This window comes from Haliotis asinina, chromosome 3 (genome assembly GCF_037392515.1).
Source record: "Haliotis asinina isolate JCU_RB_2024 chromosome 3, JCU_Hal_asi_v2, whole genome shotgun sequence".
Lineage (NCBI taxonomy): Eukaryota > Metazoa > Mollusca > Gastropoda > Lepetellida > Haliotidae > Haliotis > Haliotis asinina.
Genome location: NC_090282.1, coordinates 3,066,557 through 3,085,947, shown reverse-complemented (window position 1 = coordinate 3,085,947; position 19,391 = coordinate 3,066,557). Strand labels below are relative to the sequence as shown.

General features: G+C 42.2%; 1 protein-coding gene across 1 annotated transcript in view; it reads right to left on the bottom strand.

Annotated features, from left to right (window-relative positions):
• Positions 1-1,086: 1,086 nt before the first annotated feature.
• The window catches only part of LOC137277305 (geranylgeranyl transferase type-1 subunit beta-like), a 32,905-nt gene continuing 14,600 nt past the window's right edge, over positions 1,087-19,391 (bottom strand). The window contains exons 5-9 of the mRNA XM_067808965.1: positions 19,087-19,219; positions 18,092-18,137; positions 11,171-11,355; positions 9,703-9,811; positions 1,087-9,503 (exon numbers count right to left, since the gene is read on the bottom strand). Coding sequence (XP_067665066.1) covers positions 9,361-9,503; positions 9,703-9,811; positions 11,171-11,355; positions 18,092-18,137; positions 19,087-19,219 — 616 coding nt within the window. The 3' untranslated portion in view covers positions 1,087-9,360. The remainder of the gene's footprint in view (positions 9,504-9,702; positions 9,812-11,170; positions 11,356-18,091; positions 18,138-19,086; positions 19,220-19,391) is intronic.

The window sequence follows — 19,391 nt, the reverse complement described above, 5'->3', positions numbered from 1 at the left end:
GGCCAGGATACTTACACACTCAGTATGTGAAGGCCAGGATACTTACACACTCAGTATGGGAAGGCCAGGATACTTACACACTCAGTATGAGAAGGCTAGGATATTTGACGACACATTAACACACATAGTATACTACAGGGACAGTAATACATTATGAAGTAAATTTCATCAGGAAACTTAACGTATTCTAGTGGACAGAAGTATCTCTTTCTGTCATGTGAGAGATATGCAGTAGAAACATTACAGTAATACCTATGTGCATTTTCATTTCAAAATTGCAGATTTATTGAAAATCATCAGGTGTTTGAATCCCAGGTTCACACCTGTTTCTAGGTTTGTCTCATCCACAGCCAACTGATCAACCAGCGTTACAGATCAAACAACCTGCATCTCATGGAGGTGACACATTAGATATAAGGTTGTGTTGTGTTGTGTTGTGTGGACTTCAACTACCTCCCTTCTCAGCCCAGACCATGTCTCCCTTTAAGTACATGGCTTTCTTAATAGTAAAGCTGGCTTTCCTTTCGCTTGCATGACTGATTGTTCCACACTACTCTCAACAATTCCCAGCGATATGAAGGTGGCCTGTACATTGTTAGGTCTGGATGAAACTGCACACTCCAACTCATGCCTTGATGCATTATCAATTAACTTACACAGACTGTCCACCAGTTTTAGTTTGTCATAGACAAGCTGGGGATCCGCATTCTAACTCAAGATCCCAATGGGTCTTCTAAAAAAATGAACGGCCAAATCAACCATTGATGGAACTGTGTATTCCCCACAAACTTCCTTGGATCTTGACATTGTTCGTGTTGTACACACCATATGTGGTGAAAGGGAGGTAACTCTGACTATTCACATCCAAAATCAAGTGAGTGAGCTACTTTCCAGTGGTCTGTAAGTAATTGAGTCAGTCCAGTGTTCAAAAGCATGAGCACTGCTTATCGCAATTGGGAACCAATGACACAGTCAGCCAGCCTGACCAGTCATTTGTCTTACAAACACCGGTTTCTGAAGATCAATTCTAAAGTTACTGAAGGTCTTCAAAGGTATACAAAATTGAAACTATTCACAACAAACAAGCACAGAAGATGGTTTATGTATAATATATTCAATGCATATAAAATGATTTTATACAAATATTGCCAGTAATAAGAATGAGGATGACAATGTTATATACAAGTGCAAGAGAAATCCCCTTGGCTCATGTTACTTCTAATATAATACATAGTGCAGAGATGTGGAGATTTAATGGGCATATTGTACATGTTCTGCAGACTACACCACGATACAATATGATGAATATTTTCATCATTTGGTGGGCAAAGAAAACAAAAATGACTATGTTCCACAGGGAAGTGAAATGTGTGAGCTACATCTACCACTGAAGTTATAGAGAATAAATTAGAAAACCTTATGTTGTAACACTAGTGTGGACACTGATGACTAACAGGATGATTTTGCAACTTAAAGAGTTAAAGGTGTCTTGAGGAACAGCAGACTTGAGTAATGTCTATACAGTGACAGGCAGTGTGTTGGCCACTTGTCACGAGACTGATGTCTCAGGGTCCATAACTGCAGGGTAGAAAGAAGATGGGCTGTTCAGTAATGATGCTAAGCTGAGAACACTACTTCAATCATTATCAGGGATTCTGTTACTGGTATGATTGCCATAAACCAGGAATGTTCCAGCTGACGCTTGCTCCAAACCAGGGGCTCAGGTAGCATGCTGTAGTACAAGCATACCCTGTCATATGCACATGGTAAAGCAGTTGAAACGTTTACTGTGGGTTATGGTCATCAGAATAAATCTCTGGAGGTACTTCTGAGAATATTTATTTGTGTCCTAGAACATAGTCTTAATAAATGGGACAGCACCTGCTCCCCATCTTTCCATGATGTAGGAACGGTGTATTGAAGCTGGTACTAGCATTGTTTCTCTGGCGAGAGCTCCAGTATTGAAGCTGGTGCTAGCATTGTTTCTCTGGCGAGAACTCCAGTGTTGAAGCTGGTGCTAGCATTGTTTCTCTGGCGAGGGCTCCAGTGTTGAAGCTGGTGCTAGCATTGTTTCTCTGGCGAGAGCTCCAGTGTTGAAGCTGGTGCTAGCATTGTTTCTCTGGCGAGAGCTCCAGTGTTGAAGCTGGTGCTAACATTGTTTCTCTGGCGGGGGCTCCAGTGTTGAAGCTGGTGCTAGCATTGTTTCTCTGGCGAGAGCTCCAGTATTAAGCTGGTGCTAGCATTGTTTCTCTGGCGAGAGCTCCAGTATTAAAGCTGGTGCTAGCATTGTTTCTCTGGCGAGAGCTCCAGTGTTGAAGCTAGTGCTAGCATTGTTTCTCTGGTGAGAGCTCCAGCATTGAAGCTTGTGCTAGCATTGTTTCTCTGGTGAGAGCTCCAGTATTGAAGCTGGTGCTAGCATTGTTTCTCTGGCGAGAGCTCCAGTATTGAAGCTGGTGCTAGCATTGTTTCTCTGCCGAGAGCTCCAGTATTGATACTTGTACTAGCATTGTTTCTCTGCCGAGAGCTCCAGTATTGAAGCTGGCACTAGCATTGTTCCTCTGGCGAGAGCTCCAGTATTTGTGAGGGGACAGAGCAGTGTGTGGAAAGGTGGGAAGGAGAGGTGGGGACAGGATTTGCGCATGTCTTCTCGTGAACTGAAAGAAGAGATAATGTGAAGAGTCAATAATCAACTTCAGCAAAACTTGAAATGCATAGATTGCTCTCTGGCAGCCCACACAGAAGAGCTTGACACACCGAGGACAACACTTTACAGAATTGTAGGACTAGCCAGGTGCAATACTGAACAGCACTGAGGTATATTTGTGGAACAGTGTATTTGTGGATTGGAGTACTGGCCCAGAAGACAACTGTACGGATCTGTTGTACTAATCCAGCAGAACACTGTACAGACCTGTAGTACTTGTCCAGAAGAACAGTGAACAGGAGTACTAGTCCAGCAGAACACTGTACTGGATTGGGATACCAGCCCAGTGGAAAACTGTACAGTGCTCTAGTACTAGCCCAGCAGAGAAATGTACCGGACTGTAGTACTAGCCCAGCAGAACATTGTACAGACCTGTGGTACTAGTCCAGCAGAACACTGTACTGAATTGAAGTACGAGCCCAGAAGAACAGTGTACAGGAGTAGTGTACTAGTCCAGCAGAACACTGTACTGGATTGGGATACCAGCCCAGTGGAAAACTGTACAGTGCTCTAGTATTAGCCCAGCAGAGAAATGTACCGGACTGTAGTACTAGCCCAGCAGAACATTGTACAGACCTGTGGTACTAGTCCAGCAGAACACTGTACTGAATTGAAGTACGAGCCCAGAAGAACAGTGTACAGGAGTAGTGTACTAGTCCAACAGAACACTGTACTGGATTGGGATACCAGCCCAGTGGAAAACTGTACAGTGCTCTAGTACTAGCCCAGCAGAGAAATGTACCGGACTGTAGTACTAGCCCAGCAGAACATTGTACAGACCTGTGGTACTAGTCCAGCAGAACACTGTACTGAATTGGAGTACGAGCCCAGAAGAACAGTGTACAGGAGTGGTGTACTAGTCCAGCAGAACACTGTACTCAATTGGGATACTAGCCCAGTGGAAAACTGTACAGGACTGTAGTACAAGCCCACCAGAACAATGTACAGTACTCTAGTACTAGCAGCTCAGCAGAACTCCTTACAGTACTCAAGTACTAGTCCAGCAGAACACTGTACAGAATTGTTGTACTAGTCCAGAAGAACGCTGTACAGAATTGCTGTACTAGTCCAGAAGAACAATGTGCAGGATTGTTGTACTAGTCCAGCAGAACACTGTGCTGAGCTGTAGTACTAGTCCAGCAGAATACTGTACAAGAATGGAGTACTAGCCCAGTGGAACACTGTACTGAACTGTAGTACTAGCCTTGCAGAACAGTGGACAGGACTGTTGTACTAGCCCAGAATAACACTGTGCAAGACAATTGTAGCTCAGTAGAACACTATACAGGGCTGTTGAACTAGCCCAGCAGAACACTGTACAGGGCTGTTGTACTAGCCCAGTAGAACACTGGACAGGGCTGTTGAACTAGCCCAGTGGAACACAGGACAGGGCTGTTGAACAGGCTGTTGAACTAGCCCAGGGCCGTGCTAGTCCAGCAAAACAATGAACAGAACTACTGTTCAAGCCCAGCAGAACACTGTACTGGACTGTAGTACTAGCCCAGCAGAACACTATATAGTTTGATCTGATGAAGAAATGTTTATCTTTTTGCTAAAACAAATGAAACAGTAATAATCTAAATTTGGTAAATACCTGTTTTCATGAACCCCAAGAAAGCAACTTCAGACTGTCTATATTCTGCCTGAAATCTATATTTATATATCTGAAATGTCTCAGGAAGTACATTCTTTCATGTTATTTTTAGGAATCTTTCATAGTTAATGATATCAAGCTGTATAACAAGATACCTCATAATACAGGTACACTGTAGCGCAAATGGGCTGCGTAGTAAAGGGAAAATGACTAGTCTTCTTATATGCGAGAGAAGCGAGCGAAGGTTGGAAACATACTTTCCTCGCTTCAGTTCGACAAATATTTTTCATGTCAGAACAACATATCACCACCATCAAATGTATACACCCATTTCTTCACTGGGTTGTGCTCTCATATTTCCAACCCCATGTTGAACAATTATGTGAAATATTTTTTATTCAACATTTTAAGTGCAACTCATGGTATATCAGACCGTTCTTCGCCTCCATTCCCCCTTCCAGCTTTCGGATCAACAGAGTGAAGGAAAAGGAGGGTATTATTCAATATGGAGTACTTACAGTTACCTCCCCTGCATCATTTGCCCATTACACCAGAAGTGTTTTTTATGTAGAATAAATGTTACGAAAATTCTAACAACATCGACGAAAGATAAGACAAATAAAATCCAACAGGTTCACGAGAAAATTAGGCAATATGGTATTTTCTAATTTCTGCTTATTCATATTCTGTCACTCCGTTCAACTGGAAGCTGGCAGGGGTAATGGAGGTGACGAAGGATCTGAATACCATGAGTGGTGCTTAAATGTTGAATAGAACATATTTCACGTGAGTATTTACTAAACATGAGGTAGGAAATGTGAGAGCACAGACAAGTGAGGAAATGGGAGTGTACCTTTGATGGTGGTGATATTTTATTTTGACATGAAAAATATTTTTCGAACCGAAGCGAGGAAAGTATGTTGCCAGTCTTTGCTCGCTTTGCTCGCATATAAGAAGACTTGTCACATTTACTATGCTGGACAAACCCCATTTGCGCTACAGTTTGTCTGTGCTCATAACATACTTAATTGTGGTACATAATTAGCTTTAGTGTATTACATAAAAATGCCCTTTAAAACCTGTGATATGATCCTGTATAAAGACATCATTTGTAGCGAACAATACAACACTATGAGAGGATAACAGAAACATTCTGGTTGGTTGGTACTTATGACACAATCCCATCCGAGGGACATCCACTTGTTGTTGCACTGCACGGACGTGCTGGTGTAGAAAGCTTCCTCCTCTGGTGTACAAGGCTTGGTCCTGCTGGAGTTGAAATTCACCAACAGCATGTTATGACATCATCATCATTTGCATAACCCTCGTCAGACAGTTCCTTCTTCATGTTGGAAATCTGACGCTGTCAGGATAGGGGGAGGATGTCTTAAGCCACAGTTGGCAACCATGGCAACAAAAGACTTATACTTCTTATGGAACAATGCACCTTTGCAAAATTCAAATTATCTTAAGCCTTGATTTCCTCAAACATTTAACTCAACAGATAAGCTCAGTACATGGTTAAAAACGTTCAACAATATGGATAATGTCTAGTCACTCAGATTTGGAAATGGTTTCAATGCTATCTGTACAACACAAGACAAGTTCTTCACTTCAGCTCTACACATCCTTGCAGGCAGATAGTCAGTCTCATTGAAAAACATTCTTCACACAACACCATTCTTTTAAAATAACAACATCATAGGTAAATGTTTCATTCTGCATGCCAAAATGTTACCAGCCCAGAATGGATTTAACCAGACCAGACGCAAAGCTATGGTGAATTTACTCAAGACTTATGGGAACATCTAAAAATTTATCAAAACATTGGGCTGGCCAGTTGTAAATTTAGACTGTCTCTCAGAAATCTATCCTGTCTCGAGTGGTCGGATGGGCCTATTTCACACACTGTAATTATTCATCCTCATCATACATATACTGACATATTGGGGCAACATGAACTGCGGACAATTATTCTGGTAAAGGTATCTCAGCAAGTCAGACATTGCACATTGCATCACAACATCTCATATGGCATTGTCATCTTTTCACGTTTCATCCTTATGATACATATATCAGCACGATTCACTAATATACACACTTCTGGCATAAGATGGAACATTTCTTACATATCCTTCAAGATGCATTATACAAATATTGAAACCGATTGTGACATCATGGACAATACTTTCCTTGTGGAACAACAAAATCCAACCCTCACCTGAAGTCCCACGATCTGCTAAAGACATCAATAGACCCTCCTTTGACACCCCTACTACAAGGCTTTATATATACATATATCATCTTAATAACAGCAAACATCCATAACAGATATATGGCACATTGTCCAGGTGGAACCATCACCATGGTAACTTCTCCTGTACTTGTATGTATGCATGTATGTATGTATGTAGAGAAACCTTCTACATTGTTTACTTATATCACAGAAGCAGTAAATGTTCCGAACCACATGAGTCCCAGTGTTTCTGGGTTGTGTCGGAATGCTATCTAAATGTTACTTTCATTAATATTCTAACAAAAACAGCAGAAAATACATTATCGTACATTTATCATTCTGATCTGTGCAGAAAAACAATATTTACCATTGAATAGCATAACACTTCACATTCTAGCTGACTTCATACAGTTTTTTTTATAGGTGGTCACATAGTCAGGTATGCTAAGGAGATTTGAAACCTCTGATTGACCAATCTGATTCAACCATTCCTCAAAGGTCACTACAATGGCCTTGCAATACAACACTATTACTAGGAAAATCCTAAAATGTGAAATAATAACATACAAATAATAAGGTGGTAAGTAACTTCTGGGCTGAATTGTAGGAAACGTGAAATAACTTTAGTGCATGTAGTTACAAGTATTTACACTGATCCCTGAGTGCAGTATGTGACCAGAAAGGCATGTGATAGGGCAACCTTTTTCTCAGAAAAGATATTTAGATTTAAATTGATTTTGTGGAATGTGGGTCTTTTAAATGAGAAAGAGAAAAAATGACAAATTACAGTGCCAGAGAAAGCATGTCAATGATGTGCCCCAAATACATTAAATAACAATAACTGCTTATCGTATTCAGAAACACACCCATTAAAAAGTCTTTCCTCAAACATATGGTATTTAACATATATAACACATTTAGTAGTGCCACCTGGTGTTCTGGTCTGGAATATTGACCTACAGCAGCTGGTGTCCGCTGAGGTCTATTTGTAAACAGTGATTTGGTGTCTTTTCTTTTCTACTTAAACTTGCATGTTCACCGACCTGTTTTCTGAAAGCTAAATACATGTATTCCATAACTCAAACAGATATAAACAAATTAAAAAAAAAGGTAATGCTTTTTCACTAAATCTGACCAAACTGCTTTAGTTTGATGTATGTTTTGATGATAGGGTTGTTCATATATAGAATAGGATTGAAATATCATATACAGTCTTTGACGCTTAGTGGTATGTGCCTGCCATTAGCCTAAGGGAGACAACCCTCATTCCAACACCATATACAGTCCTCAACTCTAAATGGTATGTGCCTTCAATTGGGATAATGTGCTCCTAGGTTTGGGCTGTGAGGGTGAAGAGAGTAAAGAAGAAAATGACGTGAACCTGCAATGAATGGACCAAACATTGCCCAACAGTTAATACATAAAAGTTAATAAAGTAATAACAACACAAGGCCTAATAATAAACTTGAAATGTATTGGAAAAACCCTGAGTGGCCAAAGAGTTCTGAGACTGATTGATGGTACAGGTTCTCCTGCCAATATTGTTTACACCTATAAAGTTTGAATTCAAATTTATAGACACTAAAGAAAACTTGCTAAATTTCTGTATAGTAGTCAGTTATAGATTATTCTAATGGACTATAATATGGATAATATTATGGAATGGCTATGATGTAAAAGGTAGAAAAATATACTTGGAAAAAGCAGGGAACCTAACAAAATAAGCAGACTGCCATATAAGACAGTTGTGATGTTGTGTGACTGCATGTGGTGGAGGTCTCACGATGTTCTTGCATACACTGCTTCACTACACTGACATGTTGCTACAGTCTGCTACAGTGAATTGGCCCCGTATGGGAAAAGCCCCCAAGAAGCAGGTCAGTTGAACCGTACATATCTCAACTATTGCACAATCAAACAATTTCCCTGTTATTTCTGAGTAGTATATCTAATTTCCCAAAGGTTGTCCTTCACCAAGACTGGTGGGACGTTGCTGGCACAATGAGAACAGGGCAAGGCACACAAGCTGATTTGTGGAGACAGTTCACTGCATTATGCCAAACACAAACAGTTTTCATAATAAATACACATTTCTTTTATGTCAAACAAATGATTCCAGAATGTGCAGTTAATATTCAAGAGTGAAAAGCTTCTGTTAATTACCTCCCCTTGCTAGCAGTCCATCCTGCCCTGTTGGTAAGGCAGCAAATACCACCATGTTTACAGTTCAACAACATTAACAAAGCTCTGTCAATTATTGGCCAACAACAAGTTTTTGGTACTGTTTTCTTTTAAGCCATGGATGAACATATCCCTCTTTGCTTTTATAAATATTTTTGAGTCCAAATACAAAGTTAATGTCTTAAAATGTTACACATAAACAACTGTTGTTACGAAAAAAACAAAACGATCACTGGAAAGAGAATTCTATTACCCTGAAGTACCATTGAATCTTGTGGCTTGTGGAAGTACTTGGCCTTGGGTAAACAGGAAGGCAATCTGTTCCACAACAAACTTTTGCATTTACACAATCAGCATTGCTGTAACCATTTTGTGTACGAGACTGCAGTGATTACAGTAATTCCCTGATACAAACATGAATGAGTCAACATCGTTCTGTTCAGCTGGTTCAGTGGATGTTGACAGGACAAAGTCTGTGGTAGTCAGGGAACACTGTCCACTGTGTATGTACAGGCTCAATCACAGCATAGAATAGTAAAGGCATGGATTTAGCACTCTCATAATCACAGTGAAATCCTTGATGAAGGAAGAGACAGCATGAAGCTCAGGGTGTCTCTGGCTCCTGTCCAGAATACCAGACATCAGCTACTCCTCCTGCCACTGCTGGTGGAGAGTATGAAGATGGTCGGCTGCCCGCTGGCTGATGTTGAGAGCAGGATGGAGGGATGCAAGGCCAGGCTCCTTCATCAGCGATAAGCCACAAATGCCAAAATAGGCATGGAGAGCATCTAAAACACCACACAACAACACTTGCATCAACTTCATCTTCAGTCACTTGAATGGAAATGAGTAGTTGAACAGAATCACAAAGGACATGGGGACTGTACTCACAGTTTTATACATTTATCATATTTTTAAATTTAGAGATAAACTCAGTGATATTTATGTAAATATTGCTGCTGGGGGCTAGAACAGAGGTTCACGTACCAGGACTACTTTCTGGCCATTTTGCAAAGCCACCTGTCACATTGGACTGAGTTTGCAGGATGTAGGAACGGTTGAATTCAAAATTTGATAATTCAAAAGTACCTAGCAGCTGAAATAGAAAGAAATGAGAACAGTAGAACAACTAAGTAAGACATGACTCCAGAGGTGTGGTGATATTGCACACTGCCCTGTACTGATACTGGAAACGCTGTTCACGAAAATGGCAAATGATCAAAGAAACACAATAAAAGGACTTCCAGAGATTTTTTAAAGCATGTTTTAAAGGACTGCTTGAATAAATGGTGATTATTTTGTACAAAGATTGAGCTGACTGTGTTGACAGCAAAATTAATTGATTACTCTGAAACCATCAACTCTCTGTCCTTGATGCTGTGAGATTCTTACCTGTAGGTGTCAGTCAACGATGTAATTGAGACTCCTACCTGTAGGTGCGAGTCAGTGGTGGTGCATGCAAGATTCCTACCTGCAGATGTCAGTCAACGGTGTAACTGAGACTCCTACCTGTAGGTGTTAGTCAATGGTGTGATTGAGACTCCTACCTGTAGGTGTTAGTCAATGGTGGTGCATGTAAGATTCCTACCTGCAGGTGTCAGTCAACGGTGTAATTAAGACTCCTACCTGTAGGTGTTAGTCAGTCATGGTGCATGTAAGATTCCTACCTGTAGGTGTCAGTCAGTGACAGTGTATGTAAGATTCCTACCAGTAGGTGTCAGTCAGTGACAGTGTATGTAAGATTCCTACCTGTAGTATGCTAGGTTCAGTGGTGTAGTATGTTAGACTCCTACCTGCAGGTGTCAGTGGTGTAGTATGTGACATTCATGCCTGTAGGTGTCTGTGGTGTAATATGTTAGACTCCTACCTGCAGGTGTCAGTGGTGTAGTCTGTGACATTCATGCCTGTAGGTGTCAGTGGTGTAATATGTTAGATTCCTACCTGCAGGTGTCAGTGGTGTAGTATGTGACATTCATGCCTGTAAGTCTGTGGTGTAATATGTAAGACTCCTACCTGCAGGTGTCTGTGGTGTAATATGTTAGATTCCTACCTGTAGGTGTCTGTGGTGTAATATGTTAGATTCCTACCTGCAGGTGTCAGTTTTGTAGTATGTGACACTCCTACCTGTAGGTGTCAGTTTTATAGTATGTTAGATTCCAACTGTAGGTGTCAGTTTTGTAGAATGTTAGGTTCCTACCTGTAGGTGTCAGTGGTGTAGTATGTGACGCTCATGCCTGTAGGTGTCTGTGGTGTAATATGTAAGACTCCTACCTGCAGGTGTCAGTGGTGTAGTATGTGACACTCATGCCTGTAGGTGTCTGTGGTGTAATATGTTAGATTCCTACCTGCAGGTGTCAGTGGTGTAGTATGTGACACTCCTACCTGTAGGTGTCAGTGGTGTAGTATGTTAGATTCCAACTGTAGGTGTCAGTTTTGTAGTATGTTAGGTTCCTACCTGTAACGTTGCCCCAACCCAGAAGGAGTAACAAGTGTCAACTGGTTTGTTTGGTCGCCCCTGGAAACCAGTTTGCTGTCTACTGATGCACCATCGTTTTAACCGTGATACTTGCTTAGGTGTGAAAGAAGTCTGAAGCTTGTCCATGAGAACTAACGATGCAAGGCCACAGAATGTGGGGCCCCCTGTAAGAGACAGAGAGATTAGTGACACAGAACTATTAACACCACATGTATCATTCATATTTAAGTGCTGAGACAGATGGCTTTCGGAAATGTTTATGTTTTAATAAACAGTTTTTATTTCATATTCATTGTCAACTGGAATAAAATACCCAGACACTTTAGTTGTCAATGAGGCAATGTACTGGGAAATACACTGATCCAAGGAACTGCTTAAAAACACATGCAAACGTTGGCCACTAAGATGTCTGCACCAACTGGAAATTGGAAAATGTTAAATTTGGAAACTTTAACTATAAATTGTACAAATATATACTTATCTTATCTCATGACTTGCATCTCTCTCTCTTCATTTGACCATGAGTGAAAACGAATTAAACTTGCTCCAGACCTACCTTGTCCAAATCTCTGTGCATGCTTCCATTCAATCTCTACATTCAAACATTGGAATTTTCGGAACGAACCCTATTCAGTTGAATGAGAGACCATACTGTACAGAATTGCAAGCCTGACACTGGTCTGAACATAGGTCTGAAGCTTATTACAACAGGGGATTGATTCAGATATCAATTTTTCAAGATTAGACACATGATGTTGAAAAACATTATTGACCAAAGACTGTTTGTCTCGCTGCCATCTATTTAGGCAGTTACGGGGTTTTTGACTGCCATCTTGAATGCTTGGTGATCGTTCTTGTGTGCTGTTGTAGCTGATAGGCAAGTTTTGTTTCCATTCAAACAATTAGTTTCATGTTACAGCATTTGTTGGTTTTAGAAGATACAGTTTGGGAAGTTTTTTTTCTCCCTATTTTGGCATTGCTTTGGTGTTCAGTTATTAGTTCAATTTAGATGATTTTTTTACCGTTTGTGTGGTAAGCCTTACGACTAGCATTGGTCCAGTCCCTGCTTCGAGACAACTCCCAAGACACCGACACATGACACAATGTTCCTGTCCAAATGAATTGGAAAACTGCCAATTTTAATGTTGTGTATCACAGCAGTGACTCCACTGCTTATCACAGTAAGATCACACAGACGTGCATAGGTACTTAGGATCATGAACACTATGGAGTGTAGTACTTCAGGAATGACTAGCTTCAGTGACGTAATTACTCCAAGGAGCAGAGGACAGTAAGGGAGGTGATGACTCTCCAGAGCCTAAAATTAAACTGAGAGGAGAAATACAAATCCCAAACTGAAGGCCTTAAACATCTGTCACCGACACATCTCTGAGGTAGTGACTTGAGAAAACAGTGTCAGACCACCCAAAACAACCCTCCATAATAGCAGTTAACAAGCAGTTACTACGAAACACCATAATAGAGGGCAATGCCCTGGTTTGATGAGGCAAAGGTGTAGGCTCCTAGTAATGTAGCATGAAACCAATGACCTAGTTGTACGAGAGACATCTGCCTTGGAAACAGTAGACATTGGTATGAAAAGTCTCTCACACTAGTGGCGGCGCTGCTTTAAGGAAAACGTGAAGAGCTCTGACTGAACAGAGAGATAAATCCTTGACATCTTCTGGACCCAAACCATGGATAAGTCCAAAGTTGGTAGACAAAATTTAGATACACAAGCAGTGGTTTCCAATTCTTTGAACAGAATCGTCCTTGGGGTATATATATGCATTTTCTGTGACTGGAGTTATCTTCTGCCATGCATGCGTGGCTGACCGAGTGAGCCCTCAACCCCTCAGCACGAGTCTTGCCTTAAGTCTGATAAGCAGCAAAAAATGACTGACACAAGTCAGCAAGAAAGTGTCTGTTTGCTAGCAGGAGTTCCAGCCTTCCCGCCACTGTAACAGTAGAACAGTTGGATACCCATACAGATCCCTTGTCTTCATTGGATACAGACCTTGTGGGTCTTACGGACATCCACCAGGTCAGTGCTCGTTGCAGAGGTTCCCAATCTGGAAGGCGGGGTAGGAGTAGGAAGCTGTTTGATAGGAGCTGTCACATGAAAACGGTGATGAATCTTCAGCCGGTAACTATCTGGGTGGCGAACACTGACACAATCTGGATGGAACACAGTCAGTGCTGGGTCTACAGACATGGCATGTAAATCTATCCTCCATGATGACAGCTTACTGGAAATAGCTGATAGATGCGAGAAAGTATGACTGAACGATCAATCTCGCATGACTGACAAATCCCAAGGTGTGCTTGTACACTTGACAGCAGGTTGAAGCTGGTCAACGCCAGCTAAGAAGTGCTGCATAAGAGTGAAGCTGGAATTGTGTTGGAAACTGCTGCAGGAATTCTGTATGCTTTGTGGCTAGACATGACAGATATGAGAGAGTCACCCACTGAATCTGAGTGAGAATGTCCAGGCTTAAGGGTAACAGAAAAGGAGGCTGAGTCAGAAACCTGAATATTACCGTAAACTAGCTTTTGTCTGCTATTTGAGAGCAAACACAGGTATCTGATTTGTCCTGCTGGATGTAAATAGATCGACCTGGAACGATCCGTACAACTAGGAGATAACTCTGCTCGAATATCTGCCAGGATCTGGCTAGAGAGCATGTCTTCTCGCATTTTCTGGTCCTGGCCTTGAACACAGTCCCGGAAGGGCTCGAAAACCAACAGGAAAGCTCTCAGTTCAGATATGTTGATGAGAAGATAGCCTTTGGTTTCAGACCAGCATCCTGACACCGACGGGCTGCCTAGGACACACACACCCCCTCCCAGTGCGGGACGGATCCCTCCATCTGATCTGTAAAAACTGGCTTTTGGAGTGCCCAAAGGCAACCTTCGCAACATCAGGCCACCACAGAGGGTGAGGAGACAAGCACCCAGGACTGTGAGACACATCTCCAGATTCTCTGAATCACCAAAGTCTACTGTATAGGATGCATCATTAATTGCGCCCTCCACATGACTGGACACGACAGCCACGACTTGCTGGCTGAGTTTGTGTGCCAAGCAAACAATTGCCACTAACATGGGTTTGGTTTACACCCTAGTGGCAGTTGCTATTCCGAAGTGGATCACCCTGAGTTGATGATACATCCTGTTGCAAGAGAAACTGAGGTGCTGCTTGAATGTAGGATGAATAGGTACATGAAGATACACATCCTTTAGATCAATCAACATGAGCCAGTTGCTGGGATGAAAAGAGATCTCTGAGCAAACCTCTATCTTAAGGATGGAACCACTACCATGCAATTCAACCCCTTGACGTTGAGAAAGGCATGGAACCTGCCATCTTTCTTCGTTCCTCTCCCAGTGGTATGTGCTCTAATGCTGTCTCGTATAGCAAAGTGTGAACTTTATCTTGCAGTATACCCGAGTCCAGTATACACTGCCGAAGGAATAGAGACAGGTGGCCTCTCACCAGGATGTGTGGTAGTCGTGAGTAGTCTTAGCTTATAAGTGACATAGTGAGTACTTTTGGTGGGGCAGCTCCTCCTCCTTCCCATGCCAAGTAACCGCAGCCATCCTGGAGACTTTGGTGTAGTCTGTGCCCCAGAAGAAGGACCCGATTTACTAGCGCTGTATAATGTGGATTGACAACCACAGCTTGAGCATCACCATAAGTGCGCACATTGTAATAAGTGGACCGTCAGTTGACGAAGTAAGACAACATAAGACAATACTTCACCTGTGCCTCCCTCCTCCTCCAGAGCCGACCTCTGAATAAGGAGAGATATGACTCATGGACGCCACTTTGTATGGCAGCTGCAGCTGAAACTGAGGAAGCTGCGTCTCCCCACAAGGTGACGTAAGTGTATACTCACTCATCCACAACTGGAATCTGGAAGAGAGATTCATTGTCTAGCTGGTAACACTATAAAGTTAGGGTAAGTTAAACTGGAGCTGAGAACCAGCAAGCAACGATCAACTACATCTTGGTTTAGCAATGGAAGAATGGGGAGCAAATGCCTCACCTGGCGGGTGGGCGCACCTCACGCAATGCTGATGAGAAGTGGAAAGCCCCCTTTGACTCCTCAACCTCCCCCCACATCCATTGACTGGGCCTCAAGTCCGAGCAAGAATCAGGATCCTCCTGAAGAGCTGATCTGAACTCCGACCCCGACCCAGACAACAGAGGAAGGGAAAACCCTGAGACACTATCCGCCCCAGACACTGATAGCACACCAGAACCTCGGAAACAAGATATAGAAGGCAGCACAGCACAACCTTCTGCATAACTTTGGGAAGAAGAGATGGAAAGGCATCTGTGTTGAGGTCCTCCAAAGGCATGGCTAGGACATCATGATCCAAAGCTAGCGGATCTGGTATTGGAGACTCAAATCAAGGCATTCTATTGAAGACACAAATCAAGGCATTCTGTTGCTACAACAGAATCGTGGATGTAAGGATAATCCTGAGGATATGCTCTTTGCAGAGGCTAAATGGTGAGGGGTGGTTCCCTGATAACTGGCATCCGATAGCTGTGACTGAGAATCATAGTGATGAACACATCTCCTAGAAATTCCCAGAGCAAACCTCCCAATCTCCCGCACACAGGGGAATTGAATACAAGAACCACTGGTGCTGGAAGAACTAACCCATGCTCAGATATCTGCAAGTCACTGTTTGGAGATCTTACCTCCTGCTCTGGTGTCAGATTTAAAGAAGTGTCAGGAGGAAAAAGCCTTGAAAAGACTTCCAAACTCTGCCTCGAGAATGAGATGGCACCTTGACTGCAAAAAGTCACTGAATTCAGTCCTTAATCTTTCGTGCCAAGAAGACAAATTCAAAGGGCCCCGACGTTGTAAGGCAAGCAAATAACCAAAGAAATGAGAGAGCTACACCGAGGCCACCTCAAATTGAGCCAATATCACAACTATACTTCCGCTAAAAGATGCATCCTGGGTCCCCCCTTTCACAAGCCTAAGATCTTGTAAATGTTCACGTAGAATTCATACCTTGTATACTGTAACATAGGAAATACCAATGTCATGAGAAAAGTTACGAGATCTCAGGCTTACGAGAGCTTGTGAAACGGGGCCCTGGTCAATGTAGGCATTTTGCAACCATGGCATCAACAGTTGAAATAATACTAATGGAAGGGATGGAATGCCAAATCGCAGCATTGAAATGTGCTAATTCCCTGTCTTCTACATAGAATGGTGGACTGGAACACTTGCCACAGACCACTGAAATGTTGTCATGAACTGATGTCATACCATGTGTCACCAACGGATGGAACCTCAGGGCTGACGAACCATCCTCTGAAGCTTCTTAAATGCCACATGCAGAAAAGAAGGCAAGTGCTGAATACACAGATGTAAGGAGATTTATTAATAGGTAGCTGAAGTTTTTCAACTATCCAAGCTAACACTTGAGCCAGTTCAACAACATCAAAGCTGGCATCTGGGGTGAAGATGTTCGATTGCCCTGGAGAAGGCAAGGGAGTCTGAGAATGAGACAGCTCCCCAGTAACGGAACAATTATTGCCAAGCATGGCAGGTGGTTGTTGAACATCAGAGGATGAAAGCCACTGACTCCAGACTGACGTGACGGCATGGAGCATGGTGTCTAGGATTCCATGATGCAGCAATATTCTGTGACCAAGGCAAGGAAGGAATGTCATCATATGGAGATGAATGCTGATCCACGGGCTTGTAATGCTGTCTTGGGGAGAAACCACAGAAAGATGCTGATGAAGAGAACGACCGCATTAAGGCTGTGACTGCCATTGCTCATCTTTAGATCAACTATAAGGATATCCTGATTCACCTGAAGTGAATGAGACCGATTGCTTGAAGCAGTCTGATAAAACGGAAACAGTAGGAGCTAAAGTGTCTGAATAAAGTGTATGAAGAGTATGAGTGAGCATGCAAAGAACGCGAGTCAGAAACAGTTCAACCAGGGGAATGGAAACAAAACGGTGAACCACTTTGACAAAATGAAACTGAAGATCACATGAACCAAAACACTGTGGTAATTTGACTCAACTCTTATGGTGAAATATAGTGAGTTGAGAGTGAAAACAAGTCCGTTCTCATAAATTCGTTTGCTTGCAAAAATTGGCTTGGTTAGTGTGAACTGGCTTGGCCATGTGAGTTGGTGCTGTGTGAATCAGATTAGTTGTGCGAACTGGCTTGATCAGTAGTGATGATTTGACTAGACAAATGGTTATGATCCTGTGAAACACAACTAGTAGTAGGCAGATTGGTGACACAAGTTGGGGTGTTGACTCATTTCGGACTGGGACATAGGAAAGATGACAAGAGATTTAGATTATGCTTTCCAAATAGGAAGGCTTTTGAACCAGATGGTGATTCACATTGCATAGGTGAAATGATTCGTTGGGAATAAACCAAACGAGTAAGAGAATGAAAACACTGCAACTGTGAAGAGATGATCAACGCCTTGATGAAATGGATGTATGTGATATCATAGTTCTAGTGTCACAGACTAGTGTCACAGGCTAGTGTCACAGAATAGTGTCACAGAATAGTGTCACTGACTAGTGATCAGGTGGGTAAGAACTGCATGTGTCACAGACTAGTGTCACTGACTAGTGATCAGGTGGGTAAGGACTGCACGTGTCACAGACTAGTGATCAGGTGGGTAAGGACTGCACGTGTCACAGACTAGTGATCAGGTGGGTAAGGACTGCACGTGTCAAGCACAATATGCAGCAGCTGACAGTGAAAAAGTTACGCCTTCAGCAAAGTTAATTCTTTTCCACTCATGGTTGAATAAAGAGAGAGAGGTGCAAGTTGTGAGACAGGGTAAGTTTAAAAATGTAGCCTTTCAGATCACGGTGAGAACAGTGGAACTTACCATGGGCCTCAGCATCTGGGCCCTGGGCGATGCCACCCTCGTATGACTGAAGCAAACAAAGCATCAAGTATCATTCACTGCACCAATGTTTTGTCAATAACTTAGCCAAAGTCAATCACACACAGGTGACACATATTTACATTTCACAATAATACACCTTTAAAATAATCACTATTTTACAGAACACAAGTGTTCCCTATAATGTACAGTATATCTTACTATAAGTGTTCACCATTATGTATAGTCAAAGTGTTCACCATAATGTACCGTACAAGTGTTCATATCACATACTGTATTGTACCGTTCACAATCATGTACAGTACAAATGTTCACAATCATATCACATACAGTACGGTACAGTTCAGCCCATGTTCATCATGTACAGTACAGTACAAGTGTTCACATCATGTACAGTACAAGTGTTCACATCATGTACAGTACAAGTGTTCATCATGTATAGTACAAGTGTTCACCATCACTTATAGTACATAACTGAGCTGAACTGAGCTGTATTCCAGCCACATCCAAGCCTGAACACCATCACATGATGAGCAACGCTGGTTAGAGCTGTGATAGTGTAAGTCAGTTGGGAAGACAACAGACACTGAGCCTGTGGGTCCTGAAGCACTGGAAAGATTGAAATCAATGCAGAACTGCATGTAGTGCAAGTAGAGTTTTTGCTAGAATTAAATACACTTGCATTTATGTCTATTAATAGACTGTTGACCAGGACTCCTCTGGTGTCCTTTCTGGTGACAACAAACAAAATAGTTCTGTAATAGAAATCATGAACAGAAACAATTCAGACATGATTTTGGTTAAATAAAGGTAAGCTGTTTTCACGGAAGTAAGGGATACACCTCAGATAGTGGACATACAGCATCAGTTAAGAGATGCTATAATTTCAGGATTTTCAGCACAATGGGACTGTGTGCCCCTTATAGACTTCTTGAAAGGATGGGCTATTCCTGGCGACCATGGGTAGAGAGACTCACCACACTGTTCTTGATGTAGTCTGCAGTGGTGTGGATGTTGATACCACTCCAGTCTTTCAGCATGTAGCTGATGCAGGATGCACAGTAGACGAATCTCATGTCATGCTCACTGCCCTCCGGCATTGCACAGAAGCTGAAACACATTGTCACACAGCACTCCGACTCAGATCTGTGAACATAGTGGTCATACTCTGATCTGTGAACACAGCAATCAGGAGATCTTTTCAGAAGTGATCAATACTATCTGTGAAGCGTTGGATGCTGGGATGCATTCTAATTTAGAGTCATGTTCACCTTCAAGAGTG